The sequence below is a fragment of the Monopterus albus genome, unplaced genomic scaffold (genome assembly GCF_001952655.1).
Source record: "Monopterus albus unplaced genomic scaffold, M_albus_1.0 scaffold5.1, whole genome shotgun sequence".
NCBI lineage: Eukaryota > Metazoa > Chordata > Actinopteri > Synbranchiformes > Synbranchidae > Monopterus > Monopterus albus.
Window position 1 is genome coordinate 558638 of NW_018127885.1, and position 12557 is coordinate 571194.

Genomic DNA, 12557 nt, shown 5'->3' on the forward strand with positions numbered 1-12557 from the left:
TGCTGAGGTTTTGGGATATCTTCTCTTGACATTTCTGCAACCACCCCAACAAAATATAACTGAAAAGAGTTTTATTGGTGTTGCTTCAAGTGATGAAGTACATTTAAAGTGCATATTACCTAGGGTAATGTGCAGACCTTGGTGTTAACAGTTTTCATTCAGAACCAGAGATTTTTCAGAATAATCTCACATCTTTCTAAACTTTTCTTTTCAGTGATAAGGTAGCTCTATCCACTGATCACTATTAAGCCTGTAGTCTGTAACTTTGCATTCATGCATACAACAAATGCATGTTAGCCAAGCTAACATCCATGCTGGAGGAGGACTCCCACCCCATGCATGAGACTCCGACAGCACCGGGCAGCTCTGTCAGTGACGGACTGCTTCACCCCAAGTGTGTGTGACAGAAGTAGTGACAGTCCTTCCTTCCTGCTGCTGTTAGGCTGTGCTCAAAGTAGACAACCCCTCCCCCCCACTTAACTTCACATACCCACGGACTGAATAACTGTGAATACACAGCATACCAGTGTGCAAAATGCCTTATTTTTTATTATTATAGCTACAATTGTTTATACTGATAATACCTTCTCTGTTACCTTTTTGATTCTTAACACGGAGTTCCTGTTTCTATCCCTTTGCTGCTATAACGGTGTGATTTTCTCTGCTATGGGGCTAATAAAGGTTTATCTTATCCCAAAAGAAGCTCCAAACAGAGAGCTTGATCTTGAACCAGTAACAGGCATTTGTTTGGCTGAGGTGTACTGAGACAGTCACTGCCATCTGTCAGTATTAAAATCTGCACTGAAGAAATATGGTGATAACAGTTCTTTCCTTTTGGCGTGTTAATTTCTCTTTAAAGGCATTTGTTTCCTGAATTTTCCTTGTGTGTTTTTCTAGCCTTCTGGTGAAAAGGACCCCAAAGAGTTCAGGGTACAGACCAGACTGTGAGTACCTCCTAAGACATGTTGTTTGTGTGGTGCAGTAATGTATGGTACAGCCTCTTTTAGGCCTGTGTGTGTGTGTGTGTGTGTGTGTGTGTGTGGTTATTTGAAGGGCTGGTGATTAATGTTACCTTTCATGCAGGATTAACATTAATTTCAGGAAAATCTGCTCCAAATATAGCCAAGCTGGGTACTTCCTCTACCCTCTCTTGTATGCCTGATGACATGCCCTGCGTGCACTGTCTGATTATGTAATATTTTCAAGTTTGAGTTGGACAATCTCTTTAAGATTATCCCTCACTGACAGCTGTTACTGTAGGCATTTTGACTTTCCACTATACAGCTCTGACAACTTAAGTACAACCTCAGACAGTAAAAGACCAGTGCCTGTTAGTTTACTAGACAGCCTCTGAGATGTTTCCAGATCTTTTTTTTTTTTTTTTTCAGACCAGCCTAACAGATTTACTTATGCTGCACTGAAAAGTAGTTGTTTTCTTGACATGACTCACACTGCTAGTATCTGTGTACTTCTTCCAGACATTGGCTTTGAGGTACCAGATGCCTTTCTGGTGGGCTATGCTTTGGACTACAATGAGTACTTCAGAGATCTCAGTGTAAGTTTGCTACAGTTGATTTACTCCAGATAAAAATGACAGTCATCCCATGAAACAAAAGCTATGTTCCAATTCATACTAATTGAATACAGTAAGTACCATGCTGCCTTACTGTCACTGTGAAAAGAGCAGAATTATCTTAGTAATGCAATTAGTAAAATGTGCTTTTCATAACGTCTGCTGTAAAAATGACTTTCTTGGACAGTAGAAAGTAATTAAATACAAATTAACTGCCCTCTGGTTTTTATTTCAGCACATCTGCATACTGAACGAACAGGCCAAGGAGAAGTACAAAGTGTGAGCAGGTGAAATGTTGCCGAGGCCATGACTGTGATGACCCCCCTTAGTTTTGCTGTGTTTTGAGTCTTATTTATTTTTCTACATAAGAATCCACAAAATGTGACTTGTGGATTTGTAAATAACAAAGAAATATTTCTTTTCCTCTTTGAAAAAGTGGGATCAGCTTTGTATATTATGAATATTTTGGTTGTAAAATTTAAATTTATTCACTTATGTGTATAGAATTTACCTGTAAATTGTTTTATTTTGGAGATGTAGTTAATTTGCTGTGGCTCATTAAATCCGAGGTCCCAGGCTACAGCTTTATGTTGAGTGAACTGTCAGTGACATGTTATAGATTTAATTATGTACGTTTTTTTTATTTCTGATATTCGCACATGCCATAAAGTGGTTAACTTGAAATGTGCTGTATATTTTATTTCATATCGAAGGCTTTCATCACTGACCTGTTTACAGCAATAAAAATCTCGGTGAAAAACCCAGAACCCTATTCGATTTTTCAATCTGTTGCACTTGTTCATTTTTCTCAGAAGAGGGAGTGACTTTGGCATAATGCATGTTAATAACGTAGCTTAGTCAGGTGCAAATAACACTACTTTAAGTTCTTGTTTATTCCTATGATAACCTTTTGCTTTCCCATTCATGGTATTATTCTTTTCTTTGACCAGCATTTATATCAATGTACCCTGAAAGCTAAACGGCTAACGAGGAAGCCTGTCGCATAGTATTGACGTCACAAACTTGATTTTCAAGGTGTTTTCGGATAGTTTTCACGTGTTTTAACAGAGATTACTTAACAATTTAAGACTGTGTCGGATCTGAACACCACCCACACCTTCAGCCTGTACGATAAACGACTGCATATTACTTGACGCTACTTTCTTCCTGTTTGATTTTGTATTATCGTTATTTTATTCATTACATGTTCGTATGGTTTTATTTTTGCAGATGCCCTGCATTCTCTTCTTTCTGCCCTGAAAGACAGCAGCTATTATGCATAGTAAAGAGGAGACTATTGCCATTTTGAAGCGGTTCGACACTGGAAACAAATTCTCTTCTATACCGGTGCTGCCCAAAGCCTCGGTGCTGATCCCACTGTTTGTGAAGAATGGACAGCTTCACACAATGTTGACCCTGCGTTCAAAAGAGGTAAGCTGCATGGATGAAAGGCTAGTGCTGTCTAGTAGTTCACTTAACATTTGGATGACTTGTGTGTGTCTCTCTCTAGCTGAGGACTAGTGCTGGCGAGGTGTGTTTCCCCGGTGGGAAGAGAGACCCCAGTGACAGAGATGATGTGGACACAGCTCTGAGAGAGGCCGAGGAGGAGATAGGTCTACCACCTGAGACTGTCCAGGTGGTGTGTAGACTGCTCCCCATCATTAATAAGGTAGGACAATAAATGTTCTTCCCTGTCAGCTGTTTTGGGTCCTCTTCTTGCTTTCATGTTACCCCCTCAAATCTCTTAACAGAGTGGTGTGTGTGTGACCCCGGTGGTTGGCTTCATACAGGAGTCATTTTGTCCCCGTCCAAACCCAGCCGAGGTCAGTGCTGTGTTCACAGTCCCCCTGGACTTCTTCACCAGCAAGAAGGACCACAGTGCTGCCTATGGTGCTGCTGAGGTTCGGGGACTGTTGCATTCATTTTATTTTGTGGACCCTGATTCAGGAAACGAGTATCACATATGGGGCCTGACTGCTGTGTTGGCCATAGTGGTGGCTGCCCTTTCTCTCAGGAAAAAACCTGAGTTTAAGGTTGAGTTTGACACTGAGGATCCATTCCCCTTCTTTGAACACATTCTCCACAGCCGCATAAGTAAACTGTGAACAGCTCCTGCCCTGTTAGACACTTGTGCCTTAAGGGCGGTTCTGTTACAGTATTGCTGCATTAATTGTGAAGCTATATGTGCAATATGACACTTGACTTACATGCAATATTAGTTTGAAAAGATTAATATAAAAACTTTTTTTTAAAACTGTTTAATCTTTAAGCACTAAAGCCCTAGAGTGGAGGGGGAAGAAAACTCAAGACATTTAGATTTTATTAATTCATTTAATGTAGCAGCAGGATTACAGTTATAAACAGAAGAGTATACAAATGTCCAGACCAAGGCAAAGTACATGTTAATAATAGTTCAATGTATAACACACTGGGATTGACCTTGATCCCTACTGCAGGGTCTTAAGGCTAGATACTAAAGCTCAAGCTACACAGAACAGATACAACAGAACTGATGATGAATGTTAAATAGAAAGTGAACTAGGAAAAGTGAGCAAGCTGATTTACACACAAACTTACAGCTCACGCTATTGGCAATTAACAGTTAATTTCTCATGGTTGCTCCTTTTGATCAAGCTATTTCACAGCAACAATAGTAATGTTGACAAGCACATCAACACAGGAAAGCTCTCCATAAAAGCAATCTCCACAGTCTTGTCCCTCTTACCTCACATGTACAAATCTCATGAGGCCTGGAAAAAAAAAAGTGTTAACAATTCACTGGTGAAGCTGCACAATATTATGTCGAGTAATCACTCTGATACCTTGCACTGGGTTTCCAATGAGAATGTTAACACTGGTGTGGGCTATGGTTATGCTTGTGTTGTAGAAATTAAAACTCAATTACTGAAGTGTCCCGATTATTAAAAAGTCTGTGAGAATAAAAAAAAGACAAGGAGCCAAATAGCAGTGACACAAAAGGGACACCAGAAAACACAGCAGAGTCACGGTTTAGTTATCAAGGCACACAAAGTTCTGTGGAAAGTATCAACTGAAATTCAAGATACCCCTGCGGTATATTTCACATTTAATATACATGGATATTCATTTACATGACTGAAGGACAAAGTCAATATTGTGTAGATATTTGTGTACCATCTTTACCACCATTAAATTGTTTCACATAGTTTGTTTTCAGGTGGGAAGCGGCTCTCCCAAGAGTCAGACTGCATATCACCACTGCTTCACAGCCTCCGATTCACCAGTTAAGGGAAATTTTAGTTGGAGTATAAATCAATAGTTTTTTCATTTGTTAGTGCTGTTAAAGGGTGTCAGGCATTCTAGAAAAAAAAACCTCTGACACTCACTCAAGCCTACTTTTGAGACACCATTTTATTCATAACTGCAACACAGGGCAACTTTACTGACCCCCCATCGGTGAAGGTTGAGCAAAATTGTATTACTGAAACCTAAATTATGCTATTAAATGTATTATTGAAAATTAAGTGAAATTGTATAATTGCTTAAATAATACATGAATTGCGTCATGCGGCCTTCGGTGTGTTCCTTACTGATGTTCTGAAGTTTAAACTTTCTAACACTTTTTCGTTTGTAGGTTAAAATTGCTGAGGTGGATCCAAACCCAAACATTAAATATATACTTTAAAACAGCTGGGTTGATTTTGATTTAGCCTATTCACTTTGCGCAATATATTGTTAAATTATGTAATTAATACATTTGGTCAAAATACAATAAAACATGCAAATGAAGTGTTGACTCAAGACTTACTGGACTGACTTTACATTGGGCCAATTTTATAGTCTGTACTAACTGCAAGTGTACACATTTATTCTATTTATGTCAACCTGTTAAAGCTTTTCAATGAATCAACTGACTTTTAAATTTGCGTCTAGTGAATAATACAGCATGAGGTAAAATTTACATTCATGAAACTGAAGTCACAGGTTGGCTTTCTGTGTTGGTATGGCTTTTAGAGACATTACTGTTCCACGCTTCCTCCACAACATGTGCTCTTAAACTCCCCTGCCCAAGAGGAACGGAATGCTTGGAAACATCACTACTGCGCACTAACCTGATCTACAGTTAATGGATGAGTCAAAGTGCCATTGGAAATGGATGACATACAAACAAAAAAATTAAAAGAAAAAAAAAACATACATGCAAGAAACCTAGCCCATGTATTATGCTATACAGGTTGGGTAAAATCAATTAAGTTCCAACATATCTGCTTGCTGTTCATTTAATTCCTTTGCTAATTTCAGTCATAAACTTCACAATAAACCTGCGCTTCATTTCAGGAAAGCATACCAGCAACAATATTCTGTGCTATGAGCATAAACCAAAAAGTTTAGTTTTACAAAAATACTCTACATTTTGATACATGGATACAAAATTCTAAAAAGTTACATTAAAATGATTCACCAGCAGCTGCAGGACAAAACAGTATCACAATGTAAATAGATGCATGTGAGTAGAGCTCTTCTAAGATGTAAATTCTCAAAAATTGGCTTGTTGAGAAATCAAACTTGGCTACCAAAAGTACAGCTGTGTCACTGTGCAGCAACAAAGTTATGAGAAATGTAAAGTATTAAATTGGTGGAAATGTTAGAGATAAACTGATCCATGAAACCAAGTACCTTCACATACCGTTTACAAATCTTGTACTTAAACCAAAATTACATGCTGAACTTCTGTCCATGTAAAAAAACAAAAAAGTCGCATGATTTAAAATGAGCAAGTAAAAATCAGTGAACATTTGAAAGGACAAGTATGAGACAAGATGACGATGATTCACAACTGGAGCTTTGGTGCCTGGGTGCACTCCAGTCTCACTCCACAACAACGGCCGGCTCCCCACACTCCACCATGCTTCAATGCTAAGAATGTCAGTGCTATAAATAGAAACTGTTAAGTCCTAACATCACATCAGAAGTGCCCATCACTCCTGTACGTAGCACCATAGACAGAATCGAAACGGCGTCCTCTATGTAACAGAGATGTCATTTACCAGTGAGTCCCACTTCACAACACAAGGGACGGGTACTGGATGCCAGCCTGCACACGGTACCAACACTGAGACAAATAGTTAAATATCTAACTAAGATAAAACAGTCTCAAGAGACCAGACCCAACAGTAAATAGTACAAACAGCGTAACAATGAAAATCCTTCATTTCACTGCACAAACAAAATGAAACAGTATTTGTCAGCATGTAAAACAAAGTCTACTTACCACTCCAACACAGAGACATGACAATGCTTTTGTGGGAATGGCTGGTTTTTTTTTTTGACAGACATGACTGGACCACTGAGACTGAATACAAAGAGGGATTCAACAGTGAGCAGACATTCTATACAAAGATGTCCAAGACCTCAAAAATATCTTGACATGAGAAAAAATAAAGATGCTTGGTTAAGATGTCTTCACCTTTAACAAAGACAAGGGCTGTTTTGTTTTTTTTTAACTGGATGTTTCCGAGTACAAATTCAGCTGGGACAGTAGAGCGCTGTGGACGGATATAAGGATTAACTGGTTACATAAGAGCAGTTATAAAGTGCTTGAGATAAAATGTTTATAAAACCACACAACACTCCATTTTTCCACTAGTGGAAAGCTTCTTTCTATCCACTCTGAATTGGTAAAGTTACCAAAAAACCCAACAAAAACACTCCCTACACAGGTGAATGTTTCTTAAAATGTCACTATGAAAACTTCTACAAACCCAGTGATGAGGCCTGAACATATGAAAACACTGACAAAGCCCAAGTCACATTATTCACCAGGTTGAATCTCATTTGAGTGTTTCATATTCATGGCAATACCAGAATGTATTGATACCCCAATATGACGAGCAAGTTCCTTTTGTTTGTGGGGTGTGGAGTCGATATCAACCTTTAACTGTGCTCCCACCCTCGAAAGGTGTCTGCTCAGGTGCAGACTCTGGCCAAGCCAGCAAATGTGATGGAGGCAAAACATCTACAAATGTACGTCATTTGATAGTCTTTACTCTTAGAGTATAATTTTGTCACATTGTTGACAAACAAACACAAGGTTTGGCTAATTGCAGATAGTCTTAAATTTAGTGGCCGTGACATTATTTCAACTGGTTTTATGCTAGGTAACACACCTGTTTTCACTGTTGCTCAACATGGCGGTTAGACAAGAACTCTCCTCGCTTAAGCTGCCTCTCTGAGTTAAGGGAAGGCGCGGAGTTTATACACACAAAATGAGAATCGGCCTTGATCTGACACTTGCGTGCTACATGATATTCGCTCCATGGCTGGCTGTTTACCTACTCTGTCCGCCCTTACAGCCTCCACCACATTTCCATTCCCCCTTCCCTGTCGCTGACATTCTTTATTCCGCTCCAGGTTTTCCATCTTACAGGTTTCTGTGATCATCATCTCTTATGCTCACATTAATAAAACACAACACTGTGTTTTTCAGACTGATGATGAACGCCGTTATTACAGGCCTCTTTGATCCTGCAAGAGGGGCAATAACAAAAGTAAATGAATCAGTTCAGAGACAATGGGTGTATGAAGGCTAGTTCATGATGTTTCATTAAAAACATGGAGTTACATGAGCTCATAATTTGAATTTTAGATAAAAGGGGCATTTCATTCTTAAATATTTAGACATTTCCTAGTTTTGTGGCATTGACACAAAACACCACCGTTGTGTTTGTTGATGTTAGCATGTAGAACTCTCAGCTACATATCACTCACTCTTCTTTGTGTCCACATGGTCCAAATATTTATTACTGCTTCTGCAGACTTTCTAGTAGGTCCTCGATTTTATCCATACTGGACGACGCAGATATTGATGCCTGCAACTGATTCTGTAAGCTGTTCTGTAACTGTGTATGTAAATTGGTCTGCATTGGAGTTGGCAGGCTTGTTTCTATGGCTGCCTGTAAACTGGACTGCAGAGCTGTTTGTGTGTTTGCCTGCATTGCATTTTGTAGGCTGGTCTGCAAGGCATTCTCCAAGCTGGACTGCATCTGTGCCTGAAGGGTGTTCTGTAAGCTGCTCTGCATGGTGGCCGGGGAGGCAGCTTGGGCCATGGGCTGGTCCATCAGAGACTGCATGTGACTGGAGCTCTGGGGCTGGCTCTGAGAAGGCAAGGTGGGTCCAGAGGAACTGAGCATTTGGGGTGAGTCTAGGAGGAAGACAAAATGGTAGTAATCACTATACTTGAACAACAGGTCAAGCACATGATCGTGGCATTGGAGCAACTGAGGAAGCATGTGTACAACTCTATGGGTAGAGCATGGTAGCACTGTGTGCTTTGGGAAAACAAGAAATCAACACAGTAATGTACCTTGGATTTACTGTACTGTAGAGGTGGAGAAGTAAAAATCATCTTACCATTCTGGATGCCAAACACAAACAAGTTGGCCTGTCCTTGTGGAGACACATTCCCACCTACAGCTGTCTGGAAAAGTTGCTCTGGGGGCTGCTGGCCAGGGTTAGCTACCACACTCACATTACCCTGGACCACAAATATGGTTGTGCCAGGGGCTGGAGCTTGGCTGTTCAGCTCCTGTGAGCCAATAGTGCTCTGCAGGCTAGACAGAGATGTCTGTGGCATGAAGAGCTCCACAGGTTGACTGTTTGGGACACTGCTGGAGCTTGGTCCCACTTGCATTGGCAGCTGTTCCTGGAAAAGGCTCTGCTGTTGGCTCTCAGTGGATGTGGAGTTGCTGCCTGAGGAGCTCTGGTCTTGAAAGGACATGGGCTCTGCTGGGTCTGGTTGAGAGATTCCAACACTAATGCTGCCCATAGAAGAAGGGCCTTGGGTCTGGGTGCTGAAGAGAATAGTTGGGGGAATGGCCTGAGGGTTCAGATCTGTGGTACAGAGGAGCAGACCCGTCTGCTGGGGCTGGGAGAGTTGGCTCTGGGGGACAGGGTTAGCCTGTGAGTGGCTTGGGATACTTTGGAACAAGGAGCCCTGTTGGCCCATTGGAAGCTGCGGTGGCTGTTGTTGGTTCTGCTGTGGAGACTGGTGCTGCTCCATGGGGGTGCTCTGTTGCTGCATTTGGGAAAGCTGAGCTTGGGCTTGGTTCTGAAAAATTGCAACAGACTGGGGCTGGCTGGTTGAGGTCTCCATGGAAGAGATGAATGCCATCTGCTGACGTTGCTGGGGCTGAGGGTTTGGGGACAGGTAAAGGGCCGACCCTGTGGCCTGCTGCTCAGAGTTAAGACTGCCACTAGTGAGAACAGTCAGTGTGTTCTGGAGCAGGGCAGCCTGAACCTGCTGCTGGGAGCCCTGGGTCTCAGCCAGGGGCCTGGGTGACTGGAAGAGCTGTTGTGGAGGAGATGTATGGGATGGAGGCTGTGTTGGGAAGCTGGTCTGAATGGTGAGCAGCTCTCCAGCCTGCTGAAGAAGAGACACTGGCTGCTGTACCTGGGCGGAGGAGTGCATCTGGGGCTGGAGTAACTCCACCTCAAGTTGCTCCTGCAAATTCTCTAAGACCTGCTGCTCTTGCAGTTGCTGTTGCAGGTTACTCAGTGCTTGATTTTGCTGTTGATGTTGTTGTTGCTGCTGTTGTTGTAGCTGATGTTGTTGTAAATTTGTAAGAATCTGATTTTGTTGTTGCTGATCCTGAAGTTGAATGTTATTAAGGACTTGCTGTTGCTGATTTTGTTGCAGCTGTTGTTGCTGCTGCTGTTGTTGTAGCTGATGTTGTTGTAAATTTGTAAGAATCTGATTTTGTTGTTGCTGATCCTGAAGTTGAATGTTATTAAGGACTTGCTGTTGCTGATTTTGTTGCAGCTGTTGTTGCTGCTGAATATTCTCCATGAGTTGCTGCTGCTGCAGGTGCTGTTGGTCCTGTGGCTGCAGTATTAGCTGCTGTTGGAGTTGCATGTTGCTGAGGACATGCTGCTGTTGTTGCTGTTGCAGGTTACCAAGAATTTGCTGCTGTTGCTGCAGTTGTTGATGTTGCTGAAACTGTTGCTGTATTTGTTGTTGTTGCTGTTGTATCTGTATTTGCTGCTGTGTAGAAAGGGAACTATCAGTGGTTCCCAATCTAAGGCTGTTCATGTTCTCCTGGACATGCTGCTGCAGGGAGTCTGCAGAGGGTGTGGGGCTGTAAAGCACTGAATTTAGTTGCTGCTGAGCTACAGCTGCCTCCAGCACCTGCTGGAGCGTTGTGTTACCTCCAGCCTGTAGCTCCCTTACTGCCCTCTCCAGCTGGGCCACCCCTTCCTGGGGGAACAGGGGAACCTGTGGCTGTTGTTGCTGAGGCTGAGAGGGAGCTGCTATCGGAGGCATGGTCACGACTACAACCCCACTGCTATTGTTGGAACTCTCAGGAGGCAGAGTCTCCTGTGGGTCTCTGAGGAATTGCTGAGGGACTTCGGGTGTCACAGGTGGGATTGTGGTGTCTCCTGACACTGGGAAGGGGGTTGTGGGGGCAATGTCTTGCTTTTGTATGGTGCTTAGGGATTCCAGACTAGGGAAAACTGGGGGTGCATGGGGAAGCTCCACATCTTCAGGTTGTAGGGGCATTGGGCTCTGAAAGGACTCTCCACCTGGATGAGGACTAGAGCTGAGCTCCAGGGTCTGCTGCACCGACACAAGAGGGTCAGGGGATGGCTAACAAAAGAGAGGAAACAAAAATGTTACCGACTGCAATTCTGAAGTTACATAAGTTCCTCTTTTGTTTTATTTTTTATATGGAATGGTAACTTACCTTAAAGACATCTGTTGGTGGTGCATTGCTAGACACTTCCATTGGTGTGTCTTCTTGCCGCTTAGAAGACTGACCAGAGCAGTCAGTTCGCTCAGAGGACATAGATTTCATCTGGCCGTCAAATATACATGTCGTGGCCAGGGAGGGTCCCTCTGTTTTTACTGTCTGGATATTTGAGCCTTCAGCTGAGGATAAGACATGGTCATAGTAAATGGCATTACCATGTTAGCCATAATCATAAAGCCCTATCTAACCTGTTTTGATTAACCTTCAAGAGTCCTATAATTCCCAAGATTATCCCCATGTAATGTCACAATACTGGAATTTCTAACTTCAGTACGAGTGACAAGAGGATTGTGAGTGAGTGAGAGGAGGCAAGGAAGCACAGATGGTATCTTGTATTGGAAAAAGAGTATTAGTTTTTCACCTTTTCAGAACTGGTATGTGTTGAAACATCTATATTTTTGACCACATTACCATGTGGTCAGACAATTATGAACTAGGTAACCTTTGTGCTTGAGCTAGTAGCCATACCTGAGTCTGGGGTGTAGGTGAAGGGCTGGGCATCATGTGATCTACCAGCATTGGTCATCACAAAGATTCCCACAGAAATGGGAGAAGTAATTGACTGGTTGTGGAACGGAGGGACTGTCACGATCAAATGGTTCTGGAAAACATTAGAAATCCGAGAGGGCAATCACATTTTTAATAAAGATTTCCTGGCCTATAGTCACATTACAGTATACATATCATTCAGTTGCATTTACCTGATGAAAGAGGTCCATATCAATCTTAGCCTCAGCTTGCCAGGAATTATCATCTACAAATAAAACAAAAACATTCTTTTATTCACCAGAGGTTCACATGCCGAAGTCCAGATCCACACAAATACAAAGGATAACGCTGATAACTTGTGCTTTTTAACTTGTATATATTCTGTATTTATTCTGTTATTGTTGTGCACATCAGGGGCCACTGGACTCGAGTAAAAATCCTTGTATTTTTGATAATACTTGGCAATAAAGTTTATGGTTATGACAACATGAAGCAGGCTACAGCACCTGCAATGTTCTCCTGAAAAATAACTTTGGTTCCTTTGAGGAAGTTCTTTCCGATGATAAAAACTTCCTCTCCTCCTCTCACTGAGGAGCTGTGAAGACTCTTCTTCAGGATCTCTGGCACCCCTGCTGGCTGGGCTGGAGAACAACAGTCAAAGAATCAAGATTCCTATAACATCTGGCTTCAGACAGTTGGTTTCTGCTGTA

At 42.0% G+C, this 12557-nt stretch overlaps 3 protein-coding genes across 4 annotated transcripts in view; 2 read left to right on the top strand and 1 right to left on the bottom strand.

Annotated features, from left to right (window-relative positions):
- hprt1l (hypoxanthine phosphoribosyltransferase 1, like) overlaps positions 1-2334 on the top strand; it is a 6352-nt gene extending 4018 nt beyond the window's left edge. For both annotated transcript variants that reach the window (XM_020614367.1, XM_020614374.1), the window contains exons 7-9: positions 898-944; positions 1479-1555; positions 1809-2334. In XM_020614367.1, coding sequence (XP_020470023.1) covers positions 898-944; positions 1479-1555; positions 1809-1856 — 172 coding nt within the window. In that variant the 3' untranslated portion in view covers positions 1857-2334. The remainder of the gene's footprint in view (positions 1-897; positions 945-1478; positions 1556-1808) is intronic.
- Positions 2335-2393: 59 nt separating this feature from the next.
- nudt7 (nudix (nucleoside diphosphate linked moiety X)-type motif 7) lies at positions 2394-5120 on the top strand. The gene is made up of 4 exons (XM_020614355.1): positions 2394-2699; positions 2804-3004; positions 3084-3242; positions 3325-5120. The coding sequence occupies exons 2-4, from the start codon at positions 2849-2851 to the stop codon at positions 3676-3678; spliced, it is 669 nt and encodes a 222-aa protein (XP_020470011.1). The 5' UTR covers positions 2394-2699; positions 2804-2848; the 3' UTR covers positions 3679-5120.
- A 696-nt stretch (positions 5121-5816) lies between these two features.
- The window catches only part of LOC109967849 (nuclear factor of activated T-cells 5-like), a 19578-nt gene continuing 12837 nt past the window's right edge, over positions 5817-12557 (bottom strand). The window contains exons 7-12 of the mRNA XM_020613710.1: positions 12354-12497; positions 12060-12112; positions 11827-11959; positions 11293-11477; positions 8963-11195; positions 5817-8753 (exon numbers count right to left, since the gene is read on the bottom strand). Coding sequence (XP_020469366.1) covers positions 8353-8753; positions 8963-11195; positions 11293-11477; positions 11827-11959; positions 12060-12112; positions 12354-12497 — 3149 coding nt within the window. The 3' untranslated portion in view covers positions 5817-8352. The remainder of the gene's footprint in view (positions 8754-8962; positions 11196-11292; positions 11478-11826; positions 11960-12059; positions 12113-12353; positions 12498-12557) is intronic.

What these genes read in the sequence shown, in the direction of transcription:
- nudt7 (XM_020614355.1), top strand. Translation starts at nt 2,849, where the DNA reads ATGCATAGTAAAGAGGAGACTATTGCCATTTTGAAGCGGTTCGACACT. An exon ending in TGACCCTGCGTTCAAAAGAG is followed by an intron (nt 3,005 to 3,083) that starts GTAAGCTGCATG and finishes GTCTCTCTCTAG; the next exon opens with CTGAGGACTAGTGCTGGCGA. An exon ending in TGCTCCCCATCATTAATAAG is followed by an intron (nt 3,243 to 3,324) that starts GTAGGACAATAA and finishes ATCTCTTAACAG; the next exon opens with AGTGGTGTGTGTGTGACCCC.